Consider the following 26632-nt stretch of genomic DNA (forward strand, 5'->3'; position numbering starts at 1 on the left):
TTTGATCATTGTATAAGTCATTTAAGAATTAATACGCGAGGATATCGTAATTGTGAGTGGCATCTGCAAATTGGTTTAAAAAGCAAACACGATACATTCTCTCCGCGTTAGACGGAATAGCGTAAACGAGGACGCGTAAATTACCGTGCAAATTGATCCCGCCGCAGCAAGATCGCGTGAAATCTTCGCTCATCCATAGCGATAATTCATGTGATAACGAACGCCACGCACCTGCGCGTACACGCGCGCGTACTACGTTTGCCAAGCCGCAAATATGCCATCGTTTGAGAAAAATCTTGGCTGCCGGCCTGCATTTCTCGCCGATATTTATCGCGATTAAGCACCTATTAATACGAAATTGTCTCCATGATGTTCAACACTTCAGATCGATACTGATATGTATGTTAAAGCGCTAATGCTGAAAAAAATATTCAATGATTAAGCATACATTTGTAATTTATATATAAGATATATTTACAAAAGTAATAACTTTGGTAAATTTTAAAGGCCGACTTTTTGGTGAATTAAATTTCTGTTATTTCATCGATGCATTAAAATTTTTTCTTCAATTTTTTAAAATGCTCTGAAGGGAAAAGAAGAACGATCATTTCGAGGTAAACGAGATTTCTTAATGCATGCGTTCCGCTTGTCATCTGCATTTCGAGCCGAAGTGTTGATGAAATCAGTGCCGGACGGCCAGGATTTCCGGTCAGGATGATATGCACGCGCAGGCGAGAAGGTGGGACGGAAAGGGGTGCCGTGGAGCGAATACGAAGGCGACAAAACGCGGTGTGCGCCCTGGCAATGCCACCCTGGCCTCCTCTCGATATGTCTGCCGGTGACGTTTCCATATATCATCGGGCACACCACCTTTCCTGAACACCCCACCGCGCCCCCGCACAGCTTGCTACCCCTTCGCCCATGAGTACCGGCAAACTTGCCTCGAGTGCCTATCGGCATCCTGCTAATACACACCGCAACGCAGTGGCACACGTGTCGATGAACGTGGGTGTACGCGCGTACACATGGACGGACGTCTTTGATTCGCAGGCAACCCTCGCGCGATGCTGAATGCCCGAACGATCCGCCGTGTAAAAGCGGAGGCGTTCTATAACGGACAATACGGTGACCGAGATGGCCGAAGCACATTCGCATTTCGATCATTAAATCGCGCCATAAAGTCGTCTTTTAATTTTTCTCTAATATTATTATAACTATCATAGTACTGCAATTGGCGTCATCAGGCTGAAAATTATATTGGTACCTATATATTTGAAATTTTCTAATTTTTCTTTTCATTAATGTCAACGAATTTTAATTTCAGGTACTATGAGAACGGTGCTCTTCTGGATGACATGCCGGTCTACGGCAAGAGACCTACCAACCTGTGGAGCCATCACCATCAGCAGCAACAGCAACAGCAGCAGCAACAACCGACGGATCCTTACTGCTGGTATCATCCGCTGCACTCCTCGGGTGGATCGATTCAAGGTCACGCGCACGGCCACGGTCACGGGCCGAGTCCTGTACCGCCTAGTCTCGTGCAGATTAATCAGATAAACGCGTTTTCCGCGCCGCACCATCTGACCCAGCAACCGCAGCAGCCGATGGGCCACGGATTGCAGGTCCAAAACGGCGGCAGTCTTGATGACGAGTGGAAGAACATCCATGTGATGCTCAACTGCATCCTTGGCATGGTCGAAAAGACGAAGCGAGCGTTAGCGATCCTTCAGCGACGTGGGTGTTCCAGCCCAGCGGCTGCGGCGCCACCGCCAGGTGTAGTCACGGCACAGAACGGTACCAGCAACAACGGCAGCAGCAACAGTAATAACAATCCCTCGTCGACTAACGGCGCGCAGGTCGAGTCATCCACCAGTGATCGGGATGGCAGCCTGAAGCGACTGTCCGGTGAAATCGTCGCGCAGACGATCCGGGCGACCGAGGACAGGGTGGCCGAAGTTAAACGGAGAGCTGGTTGGTATCCTGATTGTTTTTCACTAATAATAATTCTTTTAAAGTAGGAATGATGTAATAAATAAATAAAATGATAAGAAATAATGAAAGAAGTTAATGTTAATGGGGATTTGGTTTTGTTGATACTTTCAGAGGAAGCTGTGCTAGAAGTGAAGAGGGCTGCAGTAGCGGAAGTGCAACGCGCCGTCGCGGTTGCGGTTGCAGAGTCGAGAGCGAACGAACGTATGAGAGTCCACCGATTGCTGGACCTGCCAGTGTCGCAAAGAAATCACAGCAGCCTTCGTCAAGGCCCTTTCTTGAGGGTTCACGGGAGCTCGAGCGCGGTGGAGACCAGCGCTCGGAACGTGACGACGCCGACGACGACGCCAAATTCGGCGTCCACGGAAGACGAGAAAGACGTACATCTCACCAGCATGATGGGATCTGTGAGTAGTTATGACTAGAATTGTGATAAAAGAGGAATAGAATTCTACCAGCAGTTTCAATTAAAGACGCCCAAATCCTTATCCCTCTTCCAGAGCTGTTGGAACTGCGGCAGGCCTGCCCTGGAGACTTGCGGTGGTTGCGGCATCGCCCGATACTGTGGTTTCTTCTGTCAGCATCGCGATTGGGAGGCCAGTCATCACGCAACCTGTAATAACAATCTCCCGCCGCGAGAACCACGAAGATCAACTTCACGCAGTCCGCCGAGAGTCATCGCCGCGAATCTCTCGACGAGCGTCAACGAAGTGGACGTTGCACCGCCGGTCGCATCTGCTGGCGTCGCGAAGGGGAAGTGACGTCGCGGTGCGAGGAACAACTCGGGTCACCGATCGATCAGATCGACCGACTACGAGTCGCGCTAATCGCGCATTCCTGCAAGGATTCTCTTCTGTAAAAAGTTGGATGAATTAAAAGAAATCGAGAGAAGTCCATTTCTGTAAAATTGAATATCTGATCTTCTCGCCATTAGGGATTGGTATAAAATCACTTGCCAGATTTATTTCATTTTTCATGGAAATATACAGGTAGAAAAAAATTGACGGTTTGAAAGCTAAATTGTTAATTTTAAAAACTTGATGCGTTCGCATAATAATTCAAAAGTTGCTATCAATCCCATTTAATTCATCCATTTGCTACAGAACCTTTGCCGATCATACATCTTCTGCATATACTCATCAGTATATCCTTTTCTTTCTATGAAACTGACTGGAGAATTCTTTCATAATACATCTGGAAAAGTTTGGACGATCTGTGAATCTGAACAAAAATTTATCTAGATGATTATTCGCTTTTTAAGGAAAATTGATAATTAAACGAGCATTAATAAATGAGAATTGCGGACATATGCTGGTTAGATGATCAATTTTCCTAAATAGATACATCTCTACTCATCCGTACTCGTCTCGTTCCGGCGTTTCAAATAAGAGAATAATATACAATGCTATATGAAAATATTATTTATAAATCGATTCAATAATTTCGATATCTAGCAATTATTTTGGAGAATTCTACTTACTTGAATATAAAACTGCAAAAGGCATCTAAAAAGTGAAGGGTTTTTGAAAATGAACAATTTATATTGTTTGTATTACTATCTCGATAGTATAAAATTTATACTTTATACTGTCAGTTAATGAGCAAAAATGGTCAACGTTAAAAATGGACGAACATATAGATGAGTAAATAAACCTCTTAGGTAACTTGATTATACTCGTACGTCTCGAGTGAAACGTCGGGCGTGATAAATGTGTTTTAGAACTTTATCAATTAATCACACATGAAATGGGCAACTGATTTCACGTCAAGTAGCGTAACTGGCCACATAGGCGTTTGCGTTTTCTGGATAAATAGCACCGGCGAAATATGCACAGCACTATCGTAAATGTATACATTTATCAACATTGTGCCAGCCGTTCTCCTTTTCATCTTCTGCTTCGAATCGCAGATTTCCAATCCATTTATTATCTAGGATTATACCGAACAATAGATTAATAATGCGCGTCTTAAACGCTTTTTGCAATTGAAAGAATGATAGGTAACAGTAAATCCGATCAGTGAATCGCAGATGTGCGTTCCGTATTGTTCTGAATCGATATTAGCAGTAAATATAGCATTATGAAATAATCCATCTTATTAGCACGTAGGCACACTTCTTCATTTCACAAATGAAATTTCTCAATATTCTCCAACCAAGGAAGCCAGAAGAATTAGCGAATACAGACATAACTTAGAAAATGCATTTTCTTGTTCGTAACAATTTTGGTGAAGCACAAAACTTTCGCTACTCTTAATATCGGTCGAATATAATATATATTATGCAAATAAAATCATGACGTTGCACGAGTTAGTTTTTCTTCTTGCTGTCAGATGATCGAGCATTATGTGTTCTCTCACTATCATGGATGTAACTTTTTATCGTGTCTCAATATTAACACCGCAAAATATCGTTACGAAACTGCTATGTATTGCGAGATGAAACTGACGCGTACATACACACGATATGTACATACACACAGCAATTATTCGATTTTATTGCGTAACTACGCTCACCTCGATGTTTCGTGCACGAAGAACGAAGCACATCGATTTTATCCTAGTCAATTGATAGGTTTAACAATTGCTAATATAATGTAACGAGAATCGAGAAATCTTTACTTTCGCGCGCGCACCTCAGGATATATAATTATCACGTACATTTAAGTCTAGTCACAGGAAGAGATGGAGTGGATTTATCGATCATACGCGTTAGGAAATTTTGCTCAAATCTAGACTACGAATTATTGTAATTTTTCCTAGGCACATTGCGTTGCGGGGATGTATGATGGATCCTATAAAGTGTATTTATAAACTAACAAAATATATAATTATTCTATGTCAGAACGTATAAGAAATAATATCAGGTGGTTTTTATTATATCCTACGACTATTAAAAAGTATTAGAAAAAATCAATTTTAGTGTCTGATAAAAACGAGATTACAGGATAGACTTGATTATATTTCGATAAAATATCGTACAATTTTAATGTCTTAATTTTACTACATTGATACTACATTATAATAATTTCCATAAGAATAATTTATTTCTGTTTTATGTTTCTTTACGTAAAATTATTATTTACTTTACACAGAGAGGAAAAAGAAATGCTAAAAGAATGCTAGATATTTAATGAGAAACGACATTGCTAGTGTTATAGATTATTTGAAAAGCATATATATATATTTCTGTTGCGATAATACAAGTATAAAAAATCATAGAAGGTGCAACAATTTTTCAAATTCTTATTTCTTGCCGATAATATTTGCAAATAGCTTTTTAGTTTTCTGTTGCTTCGATTGCGATAACTTCCATTCCGTTTTATTTTTCGCGAACAACGATACGTTCAACTTTTTGAAAATAACCTGGCTTGATTTCGTGGATCTTAAGGCTTCCCCAGCTGCAGCCAATTCTTCCATGATGAATATCTTCTGAGTCTCACTCACCTTCTCCCACATCTTGTCCAAGCATCGAGATCCGTGCGTGCTCTTAGCCAAATCTGCCCAAACGCCTTGCAATTTTTTGCACAATTTCTCCCTACTTTTCTCGCCGACGTACTCGCTGTCCATAAAAGCATCCAGAATTCGACTGCCCTTTGGATCATCGAATAATCGCGACAGCTCTTCGTTGCTCATCTGCAGTAATGACTTCACGATCACGATGGGTTTATTGAACTTTAACATGGCTTGCGTTATCAAACTTCCGTGTAAGTTGAGAGGCACTTGCGCACCACTTGGGTTATCTTCCAGCTGAGATCGGGTCTTGAGGGTCGCTGTACACCACACAAGATGCGCCTGATCCGCGCAATCCAGCATTTTCGTTATCGCATTGACGAATGCGCCTTGCTTTGTATGCAATTTTAGACATGCATTTCCAGTGCTGACTAATATGCCGGTGAAGCCTCGTTTGAGAATCTGTGGAAAGTGTTCCACCACCTTGTCGAATATTTCCTCGAAAGTGTCCTTGGAGGCACAGGAATCCAATAATCTCTGTACGCTGTAATTGCTATTCTGATTTTGACATAGATGTTCTAAATTGTCAGCGAAGAACGTCTTGTACAATTTGCAGTAAGTTTTCGGTGGTGATGTCATCAGGCAGGCTTCCAGCAGCCTAGCGGAACTCTCCAGGTTGAATATTGTCAACCGTTTCTCGTTGTCTTGCGATTCCAGCAGAATTTTCTTGATAATGTTTTTCGTCAAATCCGCATCGACATCTTTCAGTGAGAACAGGACGCATTGTACCAAGCCGGACGTAATATCCTTCAATCCAAACTCGCAGAGCTGTGGCCACTGTTGCAGTCGTTGACAATTCTGTATTAACAGATCCTCGTACTCTTGTATTACAGGACGTCTGTTCGTAGGACAGAACTTGAATTTTTTACGAGCACTGGAATCATCGGAAATGTCTATCAGCCCAGCCAGACACTGTAAGACCGTGCGCAACACATGATTGGCATAAATGTCGAACGCGAACTCTTCTATATTATTGAGAAAGTACTTGCTCAACTTGAGAACAATATCGTTGTAGATCTTCACCTCGTCTGGCTTAATTTCCACGACGAGTCGATTGTCGTTCTCGGATCCTGATTCTTTCTCATCCTCAGCCTCAGTTTTAACAGTTAACTCTGCGGGGACTCTGTTGCCTCTGTCCGCGCAGACCACTATGATCTTCTGCAGAACATGACTGGCGAATCTGTCGCCGCTCAGCTGCCTGAGAGAAGGCTCGAGCGCCTCGACTAGTCTCTGAATAATTTCCAAGCCGGCAAACGGCAGGAGAGAGTCCATGACGCGCGATGCAACCTGATTACGCGCGCACTCAACCTCCTGACCTACCGTCTCCGCGTAGACGTTGTTCACGAACAGGAGCTTGTCGCTGGACGAAGCGAAGTCCGTCCGCAGTGTATCGAGGATTTCTATCATGTACTGATATATCTGCCTGTCGAGATTACCTGTGATGTTCCTCTGCCGAGCGAATTTCTTGGCAATTTGCGCGTGAGAACGTCTCTTCTTTCGTTTCTTATCGACAATTCCAGTCTTGGGTACGTTCTTCGTCGCCGTCGAGTCGTGCTTTCTCACTGTTGAATCGTGCTTTCCCATTATGTTCGCCGATTTGATGATAAATGCCGAGGAGAAACAACGATCGTCGCGAGAGGTTAAACTTAACCTATACGGCGCGCTTCTTCCAGCTCTCTTCTTTACGGACGTCTGTGCTTTTCCACAAAATAGTTCCACTCTCTACTATCCAGTAGAGTTAGTTACTTTGTATTGCAAGTGGTTTATATGTAAATTAACAGAAATTAACACAGTGTCGGAGACATGTTCGGTAGGTCACAATACGAACGATATCCAGCCATATACAAGCGTGTTTGCAGTTGGATTGAAATGAAATGCGCAACACATGGCTCCTCGATGAAGCAAACTATCGATATATCGATACATCGATATATCGATAAAGTACACTCAGTGCATACATAATAAATTTTGACTGAAAATGTTGCTCATTTATTACATAATTTATTATTAATTATTTTATTTTTTAAATAAATAAAATATTAAAAACTTATTATATAATTTATGTATATTATATGTATTGCATTTGATTTTGCACTGCTTCCGATTACGGTTGCACTTTGCGTCGAGAGTTCATTGCACTGCCAAGTTGCCCATCTTGAAATTTCCCGTGGTACTGACGTAGTTTCCGTCCGCGTAGAGCGATTCGTGCTGTTTCGAATACGAGAAATGTGAAATCTCGCAAAATAGTGTAAAGTGAAAGTGATTTTCCACGATTTTTCGTCTCTCATATAGTGCTGGATGTCATTTCAACCTGCAGTACATCGGTTCGCCAAGTACATCACGTAAAAGATCAATATTACGAGTACGTATTCGGTCTTCGATTGAAGATCACGAAATCGTAACTATACAAGATGGAGTCTTATTAATCCTTTCTCATTTCTCGATTCTTTCAGGATACGTGTATATCATTGCACTTTGGTGATGGCCCGTCAGAGAATAATTGCAGCGAGGTTTTCGAAGCGAGTTCGAAGTGATCAGTAATTCAGCGAGTTTAACAAACACCACATTGAGGTAATAATAATTGATAAAATTGATGCTGTGTTTGTATATATTTGAACCTTATCGTTTGTATATATTTGAACCTTGTCGTTTGTATATATTCGAACCTTGTCGTTTGTATATATTCGAACCTTATCGTTTGTATATATTTGAACCTTGTTGTTTGTATATATTTGAACCTTGTCGTTTGTATATATTTGAACCCGAGAGATTCTTATTAAACTAGAGATCCTGAAAGGTAACGCAGTTTCGTAAAATGGCTGAGTTAGAAAATGAAGTTGTATCAAATATCAAAGATATACATATATTAGATGCACAAGTATATAAAAAGTAAAATTCGATTGCTTAGTGATCTTTGATTATTTTCAAGTCCATTAGACGAACATGAAAATTTATGCACGACTGCTGATTTTCAATGTGATTATTTATCGAGAATACTTGAGAAATATAGGAGTATTTTAATATATGTTCGCTGTTTTATCTACAGCAGTAATGTTATCGACATAGTAATTTTAGGTAATCTGCTATTGTTAACTTTTCTTCGAAGGTAAATTATTACTCCGAGGATAATTACTGAACGTATTTTACTGTGAAAAATTTCGTATTTTTGTTTATATAATTTACTATGAGCTTTAGATTTTTAATTCTCACTCGAAAATATCTATTTTATAATAAATATATTTAGAAAAGAAAATATCAAGATAACGGCATTTGAATTATGCATGAGAAACAAGAATTGTTACTCAACGATTATGATAAAATGTAAAGAAAAAAAGCCTTACGATCAAACAATTTATTAACTTTAATTTTTTCTCAAGAATCATATATAAAAAATTATATCCTACTTTTTATACAAACATAAATGATAAATCTAAATTTTCTTATATGTTAATTAATAATAATTAAGTCGCTAAACAAATTCAGTGCTTTCCAATCTTTGATAATATAAAGACAAAGCTATTTTTCTCAGCGATCAGATGTTCAGTATTCGTCACTATCCATTCGCGTCGTATCTAGTGATATGATCATTCCTTATTTCGCTGTGTGTCATTGCGCGATGATCTGAGCCGGTAGAAACGGGAAACCATTGTAGATGTAGATCGGTCGATTGAATGCAAAGGAATTCGCGATTGCCAATGCCGGATTCGTGTCGAAATCATCCTCGGACTGCTCGTTCGCCGCGGTTGTCGGTTCCCTGCTGCGTTGTGTCGTGGTGGTTTTTACGGTGGTGGTCACGGTGGTCCGTGGTCGTATCGTGGTTGTGCTAGTGACGAATAACGGGTTGCGTTCGGTAGTCACGGTATTCGGAGGTCCATAGCTTTGCAATCCCGGGGTACCGTAATATGCATGCAATCGATTGTTATTGGGATTAAAGCGTGGCCCATTAGGACGCCATCCCCTCGGCTTATATCCCGATAAATCTGACGTCGCCGCCAGTCCGATATAAAGGAGGGCAAGGATGAGCTGGAAAAAAAATACAAAATCGGTTTAATAAACTCGTGGAAACGAGGCGAAACTCGAACGAATCGGGGGTGTTATTCTCGCTCGTTTATCAAGCACTCGGAGCTCGCAAGCTATATGTGATAGGAGAAGATATCGAAAAACTATTTTCTTTTATTCACGATGTTTAGACTTCGTTTCGAACGGGTCCGCATTTAGAGCAAGTAAAAACGGAGCGAATATCGGAATTTCGAAATTAGACAGCAGCATCATTTCAAAAGGCTCTCTTTCACGATTTCATTATTGGAATCGGAGAATTCATGAAGTGTAACATTTTGCAAATTCTCTCGCCTGTTTCAAGTAATTTCGTAAATAAGAGTGTATCTTTGCAACGCGTACAGCAAGTACATCACCGTTTCACCAACAACGGATTAGCTCTCTTGCAAATCTGCTCACGATCGCTGCATTAATATTATTATCCGGCGATCGTATTGTTCACACTGTTTTTCCTGGAGTGTTAAATCCGCTGTTAGCGAGGCAGTAGTCCGTTCATCCGCGTAATGCGCACGTTCAGCATTCTTTGAGCACGAATGGCTACTATTTTACTGGGCTATTTTACCGTCTCCCTCATCTTCGCCGGTGTGTTAATTCTGCTGTTAAGCGCGCACCGAAAAATTTTCGACTGGCTTTTGCTCGAACGCCTGTTCCGTCTTTATATGCTAAGGGACGTGCACGGGATCGGACGTCTAGTGTCTCCGTGAATACGAAAGAAGGTGAAGACGGGAACGATTTCGTTTGCCGTTCCGTCGTCGTTTCGTAATACGCTGTTATCCATATTACGTGTTAAGAATATCCGGCGGAATGACGTTGTTCAGATCCACATCGGTTTTATATCAAACGTGCGGTCTGATTAGAGTATCTTTCATTTAGCGGTTGCATCATTCTATTACATATCTGTAGTGGGTAACATAGTGACACAAAATGACACTCACATAGACGCGGTAGCCAAATGGAACTTACTCTTAGTTTCGTCTTGTTCGGAAAGCGGTCTGGGAATTGTGGGAAAATACGAATCTTCAGTGTAATCACTGAACATCGGTTTCTTCTGCTATACTTGCGTTCGTTATAACTGTTCTCTGTATCTTCGCAATGTTTGGTCTGCAAGCAGGCAATGATGATATAACGTAATTACGGAATACATTTAAGGGTGCGTTTCTTCATGTAGTAAATTAACAGTTCGAATATTGGTAAACATTGCGTTCAAATTTACACTGGTTGCAGAAGTTACAGTTTTCACAAAGACAAAATATCCAACGTTTTTTACGTGGAAGATAAAATGAAATGGAAGAGGAAAGAAAAGAATGAAAACAAAATCATGATTCACTTCAATATAGTATCGCGCACTTAAGAATTTAAGAGCACCGGTGATCATTTCGAGAAACGAGAAGTTAATTCTCACTCATTCGTACTGTTTGGAAATGAAACGATGAAGTAATAGCGCGACGCACGTTTTTCTCTGATATCGGATCGATATTCTCCGTCGTTCGGGTGTCTTAAACATGGACACGAGCACATACATCCATTGTAGTCGCGGTTGTTGTAATGGCTTACGTGAATTAAGGACGTGTCTGGAATTTAAGATCGCGCGCGACCGTAATGCATATCCCATGAATTCGCAAGATCGGTAGATCGCCTGTACGAATCCGCCCAACGCGATCCAGAAACGTGGTGTGCGAACTAATCGCTGGATTGACAGTGAAGTTGAGTGACGATGCTAATTGGGATTCTGGGTGTCCTACGCTTAGAACTCGCCGACTGTCACCTGTCATTGATCGCGCGTTTAACATCTCGCAATACGACGCTTGCTCGCGACATCCACTGTTCATTCGTCAGAGTTTTCTCGTTGTCGAATTTACGTCACATTAAATCACTGTCTTATTAATCATGTCTCGGTCTCTACGAGCATCAGAACGATATATTTTTGATTATATTTTGCTTTTATATTAACTTATAAATGACAGACAAATCGGGGTTAAGATCTGTCCGTACAATTTTCCTCGACAAGTGGAGTGACATTGGATTTCTTTGCTTTATAGGGATGTTCGAAAGTACACGTTTATTCGCTGTGAATAAGACAGCTGATTTTATTTGAAAAATTCTGTCGTCCAACTTACGCGTTTGTACGACGAGCAAGATAAATAGAAAAGGCGACCGCATGACTCGCTATCACGCGACTCGCGAAATCCAGATAACAACGCTGTCGCAGGCAGACGGCACGAGTGTCGGGTTGATCGAAAGCATGCGATATAATAGTCCGCACGTCGAGAGAACTTTTGTTCTCTGATTGAGTATATCAAGTATTCCGGTCGAGTAACAAGTGGTGGACGCGTCCGTCACGCGTCACGCGTCAAATGCAGCGTATTATGCAGCGTTCATTTCCATACACGGCTTTGTGTTATCTAAAAACAACGGCGCGATGCCCTCCTCCCCATCGATAAAAGTTCCGCGCTGGCACTCGAAATGGCTTTTTCTATTCATTGATGTGCGCATGGTAGAATCGATATGATGAAATTTTCGCATTCCAACATCATTGTCGATGAGTTGAATATTTAAGGGCACTAAGATCAAATTTAGCCAGAATATGTGATAAAAGATCGAAATTTGCATAATGTAGGATCATTTAGCAGAAAGAAAGATAAAAGAAGGGGAGAATAAAAAGAGAGGGTTCTGAAGAGAACAGAAAGGTAGAATTTTCTGATAGAAAAATATTTTTCCTCGTGATTATATATTCGCAGCAAAAATATACTATTTTATACGAAGATAATATTTATTTTTTGCAATTAGATACAAACACAGCTGGCAGATTTCAAGTTTTAAGTGACACATTTTAATATTTATATAAAATGAAAATGTGTTATGTAAAATCAGATAACGGGATTTATGTAACTCTGGAGTTTTATTTGAAACATTTATTTATATTTTCAGAAAATAGGTTGCTTAAAAATCTGAAATATATTCTTTGAAAACTTTTATTAATTTATTTTGTATTTTAAGTATGTATTTCTCTATTTTCGCAGTTTATAATTTCCAAATATATCGTTCATAAAAGAGTCAAGATCTATCTACTTCTATTAAAAATAAAAATCGTGACATCAGATACAATATGCATATATTTTACTGCAATGTGTATTGCAACTATCATTGATTTACATGAATTACATGAATGAAGCAGGTGCTACCACGATGTTAAGCTCGAGAATAATAAAGTTAGAAGAACCTGCATGTTTTACGATATCTAAGAAAAAATTGGTCAACTTCTAATTTAAATTTGCTTAGGCTTCTTGTCTCTTTCTCTATCGTATATTCTGCAAAATTAATCTTGATAAAGTAATCTCATTCCCTTTTTTTACGAGTAAAAGCTATATCGAAGTCATGTTACTTATTACCAAGAGTTCGTTCCGTGAAATAATTTGATGTACGATCCTGTGTGTTCTCATAAAAATATTGTTTTTGTTTGTTAAACGATTAATGCACGACCGGAATTACCTAATGATAAAAATCAGGAATAAAAAGAAACAATCGTGCAAGAATTCGTTACATACAAGTATAATATGTATACAGTTCTATATGTTTTGTGTCTATTAATTAATATCTTAAGTTCGATGATTGGTTTTTGCAAGGCCGTCGATGTTAAGCTTCGCAATTTTCTCGTACTGAGCCTTCCTCCTTGCGTCTTGTCGTCTTTGTTCATCTTTTGTTAAAACGGTTAAAACAAAACCGAGTAACAGAGTCAAGCACAGGCCAACGTGCACTACGATGTCGCCGTATGTTTTTAACAGTATTCCTAATATTATAACTAGTATAATACCGTAAACATTATTTGCTATATTGAGAATTCCCGCAGATGTATTTTCCGACTCTGGATACGTATACTCGGTGCACATTTCATATCCCAGCGCCAGGTATCCATACATGAAAAATCTATAACAAAAATAATACCAAGAGAATAATATGCCATTTCCAGGAGTTATAACAACATATGATAAAATAATGTCCAAAATATATTATAAAATTATTAAATAAAGTATAATAAAATTATTAAAAAAAAAAAATAAAATACAGTAAAATATATTTAAAACTTCGCAGCTCTTGCTTACTAAGCATTAAATGGAAAATTTTAAACTTTACCGAGATTGTCATAAAAATCAGTTATGTTTTATTAAAATATTAAGCGATAAATTTTTATTATTAATATGTTTTGAGGCTTTTTTGAAAATAATTATTAGTTTTTGAAATATATGAGTAGTTTGCATTATTACCCTAGAAAAATTGACGATGCGTATACCATCCATTTGATGCCGGTACAGGTGAATATCGCGAACAATATTTGACCGCACAACGTGAAAAAGTACACAGTTACAGTGATTTCTCTGAAAATATAAATTATTAGTTAATTAAATGTTGGTATATGTACATACTACATATAATATGTATGATTTGCGATAATTGCTATCAGAGCAAACTTGAGTCGCGATTTCTAAGATAATAGCAAGTATCTTTCGTACTTGAATTTATGTGTTTTATCAAGGATGATACCAAAAATAACGGAGCCAACCATACCGGTGATAATCATAAGTAAACCGATTCTTCCCGCATCTTCTTCACCATTCTGAAATGTATAAAAATCTTCTCCATCCCTTTTACGTACAACTTCAAATATTCGCTAGAATTTTCTGTTCTTTTTATGTTTGCTCTACCACATTGTTGGCAGTTCATCGACTCACCTCGAAGTGCACGAGATATATCTGATTGAGTAACGTATCTACGGCATTCAATACGCCAATGTTCAGACCGTAGGAATTACAGAGGATGATGAAGCTTTTGTTTCTGCAGAGCCTTTTAATCGGTGCGATGAATTCTTCCCGGATCCCTTTCTTCGTTCGATTCAGTTTTTGCAGTGCTCGTGTCTCACTCGGCGGTAGTTTCGGTTCGTCCTGAAATACTGGCGCGAGAGTACGTTGAGAAGATTAAAACGCGATAGCCTATCCTGGTGTGCGATCTTTAATTAATTAGTCCATCTCCTCGCGGTCGACTAACGCAAACAAAAATAAAACTAAAAGAAGAGGAGCCGGGATTAAAACAGATTATCGGCTGCATCGGAAAATCTAGTCTGCATCTAGTCATGTTGAAAATTTGATAAATGCAATAAGAAAAAAAATAAGATCGATATGTAATATCGAGCTTATCATTTTATTAATACATTGAAAATTTCGTGTATATCGAATCAATATATCAATGAAATCGTGTCTATTCTCTAAACAACGCGATCTTCTATATTAAGAAATTAAGATGCAAAGTAATAATTGTATTCTTTATGACTTATTACGTTAAAGAAAATGATTATGCACAAGATTATGAAGAAATTATAAAAATGTCATTTGCATTAATTTCAATGAGAGTAATAAATGGACAAGCAACCTCATAAGTGACAAGTCCCGTTTGCAATAAACTTACACATGAGCACTAGAACAAATCCGATTGTAGTAACGATTGCAATGGCCCAGCATAAATATAATAGATCATTGCCAATGTCATCTAGGTTTTCGTGATTCTTCACTATTATAGGTGTGAGGAAGAAACCCAACGCTATTCCTAGTTCGTTGCCAAAAATACCTAGAGACGTGGCGGTCGAGAGTTGATTGGCAGGAAACCATTGCGCAGCCAAGCGTCCTGGTATTGGTAGGATCATAGTCTAATATAGGCAGCGAAGAATATATGAAGCGTTATTACATCATAAAGAGAACACGACTGAGAGCACAAGGAAGTAATAATGATAAAAAGAATAAGAGAAACAATAAGTAAGAAGACAAATAGGAGATATAATACGTTAAAATGTAAAACAAAGTTAAGAATAACCTGCGTGATTGCGACTATCGACTGACCGATGAGGACGAGATAGAACCTGTCGGGTTGTACAGAGAAGATTTTAATCCAGGCACCCAGGCAGCTCATGCCGCTGCCTATGATGGCGGTCCATCGCAGGCCGCACTTGTCTATCGCATATGTCGCCGGCAATACGAACAGCGAGTAAAACACCATAAACGACATCGCAGTCCAGTCGACCATTAACGAAGACACCCCGTAGTACCTGAATAATATACGAAGAAGTACATACAATGGGTTAACTCCTCGACATTTAAGATTATTTGGATCTTAAGAGAAAAGTGATACCTAGTGACTATATTAGTTATAATTGAGTATTCTATCCACTGATATGTGCTTCCTCCGGTGTAAATTATGTAGATAATCAGCGTGAGCCACCTTCTTTTGTAGGCTTTCAATTTTAAGGGCTCCATGGCGGACTGCTGCTCGCCCGTCCCTTTTACTATTTCTGTCGGACTTTTTGTAGTGAGCACTTCGCTCAGACTTTTATCTTCCATTACCGTCATTCTCGCGCTTTCTCAGGACACGGTGCGCAGGTACCTTTGGTCCGTTCGTTTCGGTACAATCACGATTTTGATCCTGTGTCGATAAAGGGAATGAACCAGGTTTTCTCGAATTATTTCTTCGATGAACACCCCCAGATATCTTCGCTCGACATTTCTGGAAGAGTATCGATCACACTGTATCAGAAGTCTGCTCGTGAAATCTTGAGTGATGAAGTAAAACGGCACATGGCGCTCAGGGATGTCTTTTATGATCCAAAATATTCCGTGAATTGATTTCGAAACGACGATAAAAAGATGATGATCCGAAAGCAACGTGATTGTACACGGGTAATATTTACATTACAAAGCCAGTAGTGTCGGATACGTCACAGCGTTATATCTTATCTGCGTTCATGATCAAATAGATTTTATTAGTAGAAGGATTTAAGAAGGATTTAACCGGCAATTTGTATACCGTATGCTTAATTTTATCGCGATTTTTATCGGAATCGGTTGCTGTGCTTAATTACCGCTTAAAGACAATATGCACGCCATCCACGTCATATTTTTGTAACATTTGATTAAATATAATTAATAAATGTATTATATGAGATGGCATGTTGTATTTCAGCATTTGTAAATTAATTGTTATTCAAAACATATTTTTCTCCAATACTTCATATCGGATTTACTTCTAATCAAAACTCATTATATGTATATTCGTTATTTGTTGCAAAATATTGATATTAGATATAAATTTGTATTATAATAGATATTAATTATTATCGATTAATATTATTATTAATACAATTATTGGATAATATTATACATATTATCGCGTTATGTAATATACAAAATGTACTTAAAATATTATCCGTGCAAAGTATACGTGCACACTTTCGGCTTATGAAATATCTATGGATATCATATCAATGCAGTTAGGAAATAGCTCCATAGGGAATCAATTAGTGTCAGAAGGAAAACATTACGTACGATTGCTGTGAAGTACAGCTTATTACCGGCTTGATTGTAATATGTTTCGCTTGGGAATTTGAAAATTACTACGGGCGATTTACAGCATGAGAGAATATCGCGATACTCATGTTTCGTCGGCAAACATACGTCGTTCTATGGAAACCTGCGGAATACATCTTATTTCGTGCACGGGATAAGCTACTAAATTGAACTTTTTACGCAATGCACTACAGGATATCTCAGTATTACGATATCGGCCGTGCCCCATGGGTTTCTGTGAGAATGGATGTACAGGTAACACGCAATACGTTTCTCATCGGGGTGAGGATTTCCGCACGTCAGAATTTTGTCACATCGTATAGGATTCAATATAGCTCATTTTTCCAATGTGGTGATCCGGATACGAAATTGCGAACGCGCCGCGCACTGTCGGTTTAATGGATAAAGATATAAAATTCATGCGACATCCTCTTTTATGTTTGCAATTATGTTGTATGTTTTTATATACACGTATATTACGGATTCATATTCCAGTTTTATATCGACGAAATAGTAGGTATTGCAGCAACTTTTCAGAACGCAAGCGAGTAAAAAAATCTAATTCTGTTGAATTAGATCACATGGATATACGGTTTGCTATAATAATTGTACCTGAATACAATATCTATTCGTAGAAAATATTATTCACATCGCAACTATTTTTCTTATTTTTACATAAAATATCATATATAATCTGAAAAAAGATATTTGTAAATTAATAGAAATTTTCATGTATAAGATAAATATCAAGAAATTATTTTTATGATTCTCTTCTGCGTGCTCTTTTCCATTGATCTTCTGGGGAAATGAAAGGTAATATAATATAATATATTGTTGCATATAACAGAATTTTATTGGACGTTACACGTTAACAATAAAGGCGACGCAAATGTAATCTTCTTAATATTACATAAATCTACAGTTTATTACAAAATTAAACATCTCTAATGTAATCTCTTCGTTCATTAAAATCTCTTTAAAAATTTTTTTAAATGCATTATTATTTTAGTACTTTGTGTACGACGATGCGTATTAAAGAAACGACTGAAATTCGAAGGAAACATCATACGTAGAAACGTACATTTTCATTGTAAAAATATGTGATTCGTGCTCATTGCTTCCATGTATAACGGGATACTTCGCATACGTCTTAATACATTCTTTGCACTCGCAGAACTTTTATCGTTATTTCCTTATACCTTTATCATTTTACATATATCCTCCGATTATTTGTCATCGATGGGAGCTTGCATAAATATGGTACACACGAGATTGATTGCTATTACTGTAGAATTTAAAGAAATGATCGTCTGGAGCCTCATAAATGTTTTGTTATGTCTATACACATATTCTAACGGTTATTCAGTTCTTATCACGTAGGGTTTAGTGTCTCACACTTCTTGAACGTTTAGGATCGCAATTCACGGCAACTAGTCGTTATGTATACAGTGCGAGTTACAAACTATTCAATTCACCGAGCAACAGTTCACAGGGCGATGTCACAGATATAAAAAGTGGTGAAAAATCACTTTACATTCTTAGCATAAGTTATTACACAGATACGACCATACAAGTTTACGCGTTTACGTTAGATGGCTAGTTTCGAATAAGTGTACGTGTGTCATCGTCGGCCGGACGTATCGCGACTTAAATTAGATCCAAAAACTTCCAAAACTTTCAAAACTCTCTTTACACTAGGGAGACTATTTTTATACACTTTACATCGACGTGATCACTGTGTCGAGTATCTCTCGGGAGTTGCGGTTCCATGGAGGTGGAAAATATTAATTAATCAATAATTAATTAATAAATTGCACAGACCGCGCAGTATAATAACAAATAATTATAATATCGGATAATTTAAATAGTGTTAACCACAAAAGCACCGCCTGCAATGTGCTTCGAGGAAGAGGGTCAAAATCGATACCGTAATTACAAGAGCATATAGTCGTTTATAAGATCGGCAGTTCAATTATTATTGGTTTATTATTGATTGTATTGTATCAGTATTGGTTCTGAGTTGAGGCAGTTTTTATTTTTTATAAATTGTGTGATTTAAACGCATATATTATTTACACAATGGTAACAATGCAAATTGTTATAACTGCTATATGAATGTTAAATGAATATTTAATTGGATATCGATAAAAGCGATATATTTCATATCACATTTATCATTTATTTAATTTTCATCCAATCTTGGAAGACCTAATCTTTTTTGATGACTGTTTCTGATACGTTTTGCCCGGTTCATTTCACATTGCAAAACATTCATGTACACGTATTCCACACACACGTATAATAACATTAAATTTTACATTTAACTATTTTGTATATCTTTGTTAAAAAAGTTAGAATCATTGTGCATGATATGCTCTTGTAAAAACATGTAATGTATAGAAACACCGAAATTTATTCGAGCAAGCTTTCAGTTGTACATTTTTCAACAAATTTAAAATCGGCTTTTTCAGAATGAAAACTTGAGCTATACCCACCTTTCTCCATAATGTTTTAACGCATTCAGAAGAACATATAACATATTAATATTCAGAAGAATCTTGATAATGAAAATTTGAATCTTAAAAATTTTGCGTATCTAAAGATTTGTTCAGTTTAAAGTAAATTATATTATATTTAAATATAAAATATATTGTGTAATTTGGAAATTCATCAAAAATATTAATGTGGAAATATTCATGTTAAATATATTGAAAGTTCAAAAAAGACTGAAAAAGAGGCTGGAACTCAATAAAATTTCCGTCATCGCTGGATCGATTTCAAATTGTGATCAAAGAATTCATAAATGAAAAAAAATACTGAGAGGTTTCTACAGGAACGCCTAGTATGAGGTATCCAGTATATGTATATCAATGAACAACAGTGAATCATGGTTCCGAGGCAGAGACTTGACTGAACGGAATACATAAGCGTTAAAAGAAAAGCGAAATCCAATGGACCGTGTAGCTGGAGGGACGTTGATGGGTAAAAAGATACGATAAGTCGTATCACCATGGAAGCGCGCGGGTCTCATTCTAGCTAATCTAAAATTCACATTACGGTAAACAATATAAAATACAATATAAAGTATTAATCCGTATCGTTTAGGCGCAATCGAGTCTTTTTACAAACTGTAATTATATTACAGCATCGTCGAACGTACGTCTTCAACATTCACGTTTCCTCTTTCGTGCAACTTACGCAAGTATAAGGTTTTCGAGTATTTTATACGCAAACGATCGAGAAATTGGTTCTTCCAAACGGACACTTGATGAACCGCATCATGCGTAACTGATCATTCACAAACGCTGACCGTAGATGATATTAATTAACGCGATTACGAGGATTACATTATTTACACGATGACCCTCGATGGCCTGACCATTGGACTACATCCGCGGTTAGACATTCGCTAGCATTCGGCCTATTCGATCTGTACAACTGCCCGTCATTCTCGTAGCTTACAAATTTACAAACGTATATATTAGAAAGATATCCAAGAGTAGTATATATATATATCAACAGAATTATATGCTCTAGCGCCGCTTATTAATAATCATATGTATAACAATAATGCGGAACGGATAAATGGGGATTAATTATATTTGGCTGCGATATGTTTCACTTCTCTCTTTTTTTTTAATTCGATATTTAACAAGATCTGTTTTATTTTTCTATCGCCACGGTTCGGCCGCGTTATTTCGATAATTTGATCCCAGAACACGTGTCGATAGACATTATATAAATGTACATAGTATATATATATATATCAATAATTTCATATAAAAGTATTTATAAATTTACAATTTTTGCAATATTTCTTTTGTTCTTTTTGTTAATTTTGTCGCATGTTCTAATTTCGTTACAACATTGTTTCGGCGATGCGAAAAGATTGGGACGAGTAATATTTATTGATTTTCTTTTCGAACGCGTAATCAAAATGAGTCAATCCTATCTAAGAAAATCTAATTTATAATATGGCAGAGAAAGCAATGTAACATAAATAATCGCATTATGTTAAAAAATATCACGAGAGTACATGTATATTTATCTATACAGAATGCCCCATTGATCAACAAGCATGCAGCGAGACATTGCGTACTGATAGACACGCCGTAGACACGTGCATCTCAATTATCCGCAATGCGAGGAATTATAGTTTTTTGGATGCCAAATTTTTGGACGCCATTACGCCCATTTCAATAATGCAAAGACTTTTAATGGAGCAAGTTTTGTTTTGCGAGTGACGTAACACACGTCTCGAGAATTACAATAAATTTAAATAAAAAGCGAGTGCTCTTTTACTCATGTGTTTCTTCAACGAGATCTTCGGGAAATTCGAATCACTCCATTATCAAATCAAAATAAACGGCTGAAATTTTTTGGATTTTTAAACGTAAGCTTTCCCAGCGAATAATTGTATTAAGCGAAATGAGAAACAATAAGAATATCATTTTACGTCTCTTCAAATTTCCATTTTATTGTGCTCTAATCGAGTACCTACCTCATAACTGAATTGATTGCTCGCATCCAAACTTCTCGACATGTGTACCTATCATCTCCGTATGGACAAACGTATTACGCGCGGCGCTGAGACCTATCCGTAACTCGTTAAATTCATTTTACATGAGAGAATCGTAATCCTATAAATTTATTATGGCAACGTGCGTCTCATAGAAATCGAATTTAGCGAGTTCTAGCGAGTTCCTATCGAGATATATCTCGCTTACAAAATATATCTTATCCTTTCATCTCTCCGGGAAGGCTAAGATAGGCTAAGGTAGGCTGCATTGTTATCGAATACGGCAACGGGAGGGAGAACGGGGGAGAGTTAAAGCAGTTCCTCGTTATCGTCCGAAGCACCGTACATCTGCGGCCTCCTATCCAAAAATCGTTGCTGCTGAGGCTGCTGTTGCTGCGGCTGTTGCTGCTGTTTTTGCTTTTGGAGGAGCGCAATACTGGCGGCTTTATAGTTAATCGGGCCGTACGACTTGTAGTCCACGTCCGCATAATCGAGATCCGAGAACTCCGGCTTGAAGGGCTGCGTGAACAGAAAAGCGTAACGGATATCTCGGGATCAGAGTGATTTACTTCCCAGACGAGACGAATATTTTATAGACGTTTTTAAACGTTTCCGATTTTTTTATTTTAATAACTAGATATACAACTAGAATATAATAGAGTTTACAACTGCATTAAATTGTATCTATTGTCATGTTCAATCATATGTTGCGATTTGAATGCATAAAGTATATTTCTCTCTTATTTTTTCAAATAATTCTACAGAAAACTCTTTTGACAAGTTTTGACAGTAAGGAGCTAAGACGTCTACTTAAACTTTCGTATTGTTTGGGTTTTTGAAGAGGGACTGCGCGAAAGATTACGCACACCATAGCTCTACTGTTCGCGGGCTGTCGACGGATTGTTCGCAAAGTTTCATAACAGACCTGCTGCGCAAGCGATCGACAAATGATTTCGTGTGCCATTTGGGGTGTTAAGCTTTCTCGTTCATGATCGATGTCTGTCAATTAGACGACAACCAGGCGTCTAGGGCGAGTACGTGAGTTAGGCAGAGATTTCATTGACGAGTTGCTGGAATTACAAGCGAGCTATCGACCATTAAACCCACTGGCCGATAATCCGCTTACAATTCTCAGCTCGTCAATTGTTAAGATTAAGTTTAGACGCGACGAGTGTTATCATGCTGTATGCTGAACATTCCGCAAATATCAAACCGGTATGCATGGTTCGAAATTGAGAGAATTGTTCCAACTATTATACTCGACGTCGTCCGACTGGTTTGAAGCCCTTATTGTTGTACGTAACAAGAGCGACGATTAGAGAGTAGAATGTGGTATAGACCGACAATTGACAAGGATTCACACGCACAATGATGTAATCCATATTTAATTCATAATGAAGACGGTTCTCTTTTTGCGATTAATATTGTGTCGTAATGCGAGACCATAATAGGCCGTAATTTCGATACTTTGTTTTTTTAGATTAATATTCTTTAAACGATTTTCTATCAAGCAATATTTTCTCTACAAGCAGTAACAATATAACGATATTAATTAAACACATCGTGTACACATCTTTAACGAGACAGAAATAATTTAATGCACATAAACTGTATAAGCAACGAAATAATGATTGAGAAGAATTTGCAAGAAAGTAACATGTAGGCAACATATGCATAATTTATTTATAAAGATGAAATTAAAGCTTTTTGGAAGTTGTAGCTCTACGAATAAAGCAAGTTTGAGTTTTGCCTCTCTTACTAAATGATTGTTCTTTATATGTAGTATCTCAATTTATGTGTATAAGTAACGTGACATACTCCGTACAATGTACCTACAGGGCCTGTCGGACGCAGAATTCCTAGTAAATGTACGTATCGCTCTTTGTCGGCTGACCCTCCTATGAACAAACATTGAGATATATAATTGGTATGATACGCATGCAAATATTGCTTCTTATTTGCTTCGTTCATTGCGTTTCTCTGTATTAAGAGCTGCCTCGCGGGCAACGTTCGAGAGGAACGTATAGAGGCATGCATGATGCACAGCGACCGAAATTGCTTTTGACAAGTCAATTCGGATTTGATCCGATTGAGAACGGCACAGAATTATTGATAGGAAATCAAAAGAATATAAATAATAATTTTGACGAAAAATCGATAAGGCGATGCTATCGCGAGATAAAGTATACTCTACAGATCTCGCAGTATCGTTCGGTATTCCATCAATTTCTCAGGTCTCCGTATGATGGGTAATCCCTATTGTACTCACTGTTTCCTCTGTGCGCGCCATTTTTTATTGCAAAAAATTTACGACTATCCGGCATTACCTATAAAAGTCTTACGGTATCTCGCAGAGCTAGTAACAGCAACGAAATAAGGTGGAACAAACCGCGCGCCAGCAGTATATATCGTACGTACGACGTGCCTATATATTACACACAGCATATCCCAAAGCTCGACGACAGTCTCAAATCCGATATTGAGTATCAGCTATCATCGCTCAGTCTTTTGAGACATCCTGTATATTTTGCGTTGAGTTATAGGTATCAAATTGGACAGTTCCCTGTCAGCCACATACGCGTGGTCGCGCATCTGCTATTGTGTATTGCATCGTCCCTCTTATCAATTTTCTACGGCAGAGATGTTCAAATTGACGCGGCATTGATTTTTCCCTTTCGCGCCTGCCGGTTTTTTATGTTTTTGCGTTCCCGGTGAAATTGTACCAACTTTGTACGTGCTTTGTACAATATATGCAACTTTGTATACGCATGCAAGGCTTTCCCTTTATGAGGGATTCGGATGTTTCGAATTGATTTTTATATATTGAAAATATTATCGTGTATCGTCGATCAGCGATAGGGCAGCCGATCTGATCGCGCATCACATGCAATAATATTTTTCGTCGTTTTCAGCATTACTATATATTTTTTTACATATATAGCGTAATATTGATTTACAGCGCGTGGTTTATCAAAGAGAACTCGCAAAAGTAGCGCTAAAATCAAAAGCGAGGACGAATAAAAATTTATGTGTAACGCTATCGTCGATTCCTTTTTGAAACATCGAACCACGCTGTGTGCATCATCGAAAACGATAGCGTATCTTTTTAGAAAGGGATGCTCGTCGGAGGTAGTGATATTATGACAGCGATATTACGTTGCGTGATACTAGCTATCAATAATATTATTATGATGGCACAAAATTATATTGCGCGAAAATAAATTACGCAAATCCTTTCACAATATCTTCAAAATTATCCATTTGCAAGCTTATGAAAGCGTAAAATTATATATGCTGTGCGTAGTCAAGATAAAGATATTAGTCCAAATGCGAGAAGAAGAAGTTTAGAATCTGAAAATCAAACAAAATCAAATCAGTAAACGCAAAAGCTAAAGACCAAGACTTCAGACAGACAGACAACTCAGGAGACACCAATCCGTTGAAAGAAGACATTGGAATCTCACAGAGTGTAAGCACAGATAGTAAGGAAATAAAGAGGAAATATATTAATTTGCCCTACCTTTAAACACGACGTACGTAGAGAACATCTCAGGGAACGTGTTCGGCACGCGCGGATGTGTTTACTTCTAAGACGTGGTAGAAGGGTACCTCGGTGCCATGGAGGCCCTAAATAAATCGCCACTCGGTATTCCTCGGAAAAAAATGCGATCACCCGCGCGAGCGTCGCCGTGCCGCGTTCTCCAGAGGGAATATCCGCGTCGCCGTGCACCAGCAGGAGGATTCGGGTCACTAACCTTTAGACATCGATCTCCTGACCGACATCCCGGAAGTGTAGCTCGGCATACTGCATTATCGTGGGCGCGGACGGCGTGCGGGAATCGCCGAGGCCCGTGGAGATCGTTCTCGCCTTCGGCGTTTTGTTGCGATTTTTCGCATCGCCCGCGTCCACGAATTGCTGTGTGCTGTTACCGATGCAGCGATTCGATTGGCGCTCCCATGGCTGTTGCTGCTGCTGCAGCTGCTGTCGCGCCATCGCCGAGTTAGGACGATGATAGTCTGTCGAGCACTCCGCGATGTCGTCCTCATAGTAGTGCGGATACGAAATCTTGTACATCGTCTCCGGCACGCCCAGATCCGGGATCTGGTGGAAGCTGGTCTCGCAGGCGGGCGAGCCGACGAAGGAGTCGCTGCGCCGGGGTGGTGCGACGTCACCCCTCTGTCGGCTCTGCTTCGACTTGCTTCGATCGGTCGACGTGCGTTCGTGCTTCCGGTACTTCCGGTTACGATCGTTCCGCCGATTCGTCACGTGTCGACGCGACGACTGTCTCGCGTCGTGATTGCCGTAATTCGGCTGCTGTTGCTCCTCGTCCCGATGCACCGCGGGCAGATGATTGCTCGTGTCGTCGGCGGTCTCGTGGTGCATCAGGGTGGACGGCCGGCTGCTGTTAGTGTGGACGAAGGAGGTCTGCAGGGGACTAACTATCGAGGAATGGTAGAGGCTGCGCGTTAGTGGCAGTGTTAGTTGGTTCGAACTGTTGCTCGGTAAGGGGTAGCTGTACTGCTGCATCTCCTGCCGATGCTGCTGCTGGTAATGCTCTTTGTAGTTGTATAGGCTGTCGGTCTGCAACAAGCACGGTTAGTAGTTGGGATCAGGCGAGACCCGGGGGAGGTAAGAGAAGTGGTTAACGTGACTTAGAGAGTGTGCGTGAGAAAATTGGACGGCTGAGACATTACTTCCGTACTTTGATCTTGAGAAGGAGATCTGTACAAGTGAGTCGCGAATTTCGCATCGTGAGATACGAGGTATGGAGTTTTGGATGAAGTTTCTACGTGTCTATACAACATACTTTTTTCATGAGGTTTTCGATCAAAGGGCGCACGGGATTTTTCAGCAGTTGGGAATACGATGTGCCAACGTAAGTTGACTTGCGATTCGCTCACGTACCATCCGCGTTATATATTTTTGAAATGGCAGTAGCGAAGGAGAGCGCTTTATAGCTTCATCACATTATATACAATTCTGAATTATATATATTTTATATTTTTTAATCTACTGGTCCAAAACAAACATTACCAGGTTGTTCGTGCAATGGTTCTTTGATAACTTTATATTGGACGGTTTTACCATGCATTAAGTGCAGTTTTTCAAAATTCATAGGTTTACCTCAATAGCGTATATATTTCAAAATACATTTTCTAAAGAATTTAT

General features: G+C 38.8%; 4 protein-coding genes and 1 long non-coding RNA gene across 11 annotated transcripts in view; 2 read left to right on the forward strand and 3 right to left on the reverse strand.

The window, feature by feature from the left end:
- LOC105277481 (protein CBFA2T2) overlaps positions 1-4843 on the forward strand; it is a 34990-nt gene extending 30147 nt beyond the window's left edge. Inside the window, exons 6-8 of the mRNA XM_011335861.3 lie at positions 1325-1974; positions 2107-2399; positions 2493-4843. Coding sequence (XP_011334163.1) covers positions 1325-1974; positions 2107-2399; positions 2493-2753 — 1204 coding nt within the window. The 3' untranslated portion in view covers positions 2754-4843. The remainder of the gene's footprint in view (positions 1-1324; positions 1975-2106; positions 2400-2492) is intronic.
- Positions 4844-4933: 90 nt separating this feature from the next.
- LOC105277482 (nucleolar protein 9) lies at positions 4934-7377 on the reverse strand. Its single transcript, XM_011335862.3, has one exon. The coding sequence runs from the start codon at positions 7084-7086 to the stop codon at positions 5236-5238; it is 1851 nt and encodes a 616-aa protein (XP_011334164.1). The 5' UTR covers positions 7087-7377; the 3' UTR covers positions 4934-5235.
- Positions 7378-7675: 298 nt separating this feature from the next.
- The window catches only part of LOC105277487, a 154965-nt gene continuing 136008 nt past the window's right edge, over positions 7676-26632 (forward strand). Inside the window, exons 1-2 of the long non-coding RNA XR_893630.3 lie at positions 7676-7864; positions 7956-8073. This is a non-coding gene — a long non-coding RNA (uncharacterized LOC105277487). The remainder of the gene's footprint in view (positions 7865-7955; positions 8074-26632) is intronic.
- On the reverse strand, positions 8899-16674 carry LOC105277485 (feline leukemia virus subgroup C receptor-related protein 2-like). Its single transcript, XM_011335870.3, has 8 exons — positions 15733-16674; positions 15418-15649; positions 15016-15253; positions 14286-14503; positions 14067-14170; positions 13821-13931; positions 13179-13482; positions 8899-9525 (listed from the first exon to the last, which is right to left on the reverse strand). Exons 1-8 carry the CDS (start codon positions 15948-15950, stop codon positions 9109-9111), a joined length of 1842 nt encoding a protein of 613 aa, XP_011334172.2. The 5' UTR covers positions 15951-16674; the 3' UTR covers positions 8899-9108.
- The window catches only part of LOC105277484 (hemicentin-1), a 151251-nt gene continuing 146468 nt past the window's right edge, over positions 21850-26632 (reverse strand). For 3 of the 7 annotated variants that reach the window (XM_026968369.1, XM_020031033.2, XM_011335865.3), the window contains 2 exons: positions 25218-26044; positions 22079-23360 (listed from right to left, as the gene is read on the reverse strand). In XM_026968369.1, coding sequence (XP_026824170.1) covers positions 25220-26044 — 825 coding nt within the window. In that variant the 3' untranslated portion in view covers positions 22079-23360; positions 25218-25219. Of the gene's footprint in view, positions 21982-22078; positions 23361-24982; positions 26045-26632 lie in introns of those variants that run through there. The other 4 variants (XR_893627.3, XR_002193148.2, XR_893626.3 and 1 more) reach the window with 4 other exon arrangements.

This window comes from Ooceraea biroi, chromosome 3 (assembly GCF_003672135.1).
Source record: "Ooceraea biroi isolate clonal line C1 chromosome 3, Obir_v5.4, whole genome shotgun sequence".
Classification (NCBI taxonomy): domain Eukaryota; kingdom Metazoa; phylum Arthropoda; class Insecta; order Hymenoptera; family Formicidae; genus Ooceraea; species Ooceraea biroi.

Coding starts and splice junctions, on each gene's coding strand:
- LOC105277482 (XM_011335862.3), bottom strand. CDS start 7,086: ATGGGAAAGCACGATTCAACAGTGAGAAAGCACGACTCGACGGCGACG.
- LOC105277485 (XM_011335870.3), bottom strand. CDS start 15,950: ATGACGGTAATGGAAGATAAAAGTCTGAGCGAAGTGCTCACTACAAAA. Junction 13,932..14,066: donor GATAAAACACATAAATTCAA/GTACGAAAGATA, acceptor TTATATTTTCAG/AGAAATCACTGTAACTGTGT. Junction 13,483..13,820: donor GCATCGTCAATTTTTCTAGG/GTAATAATGCAA, acceptor TTTTTGTTATAG/ATTTTTCATGTATGGATACC.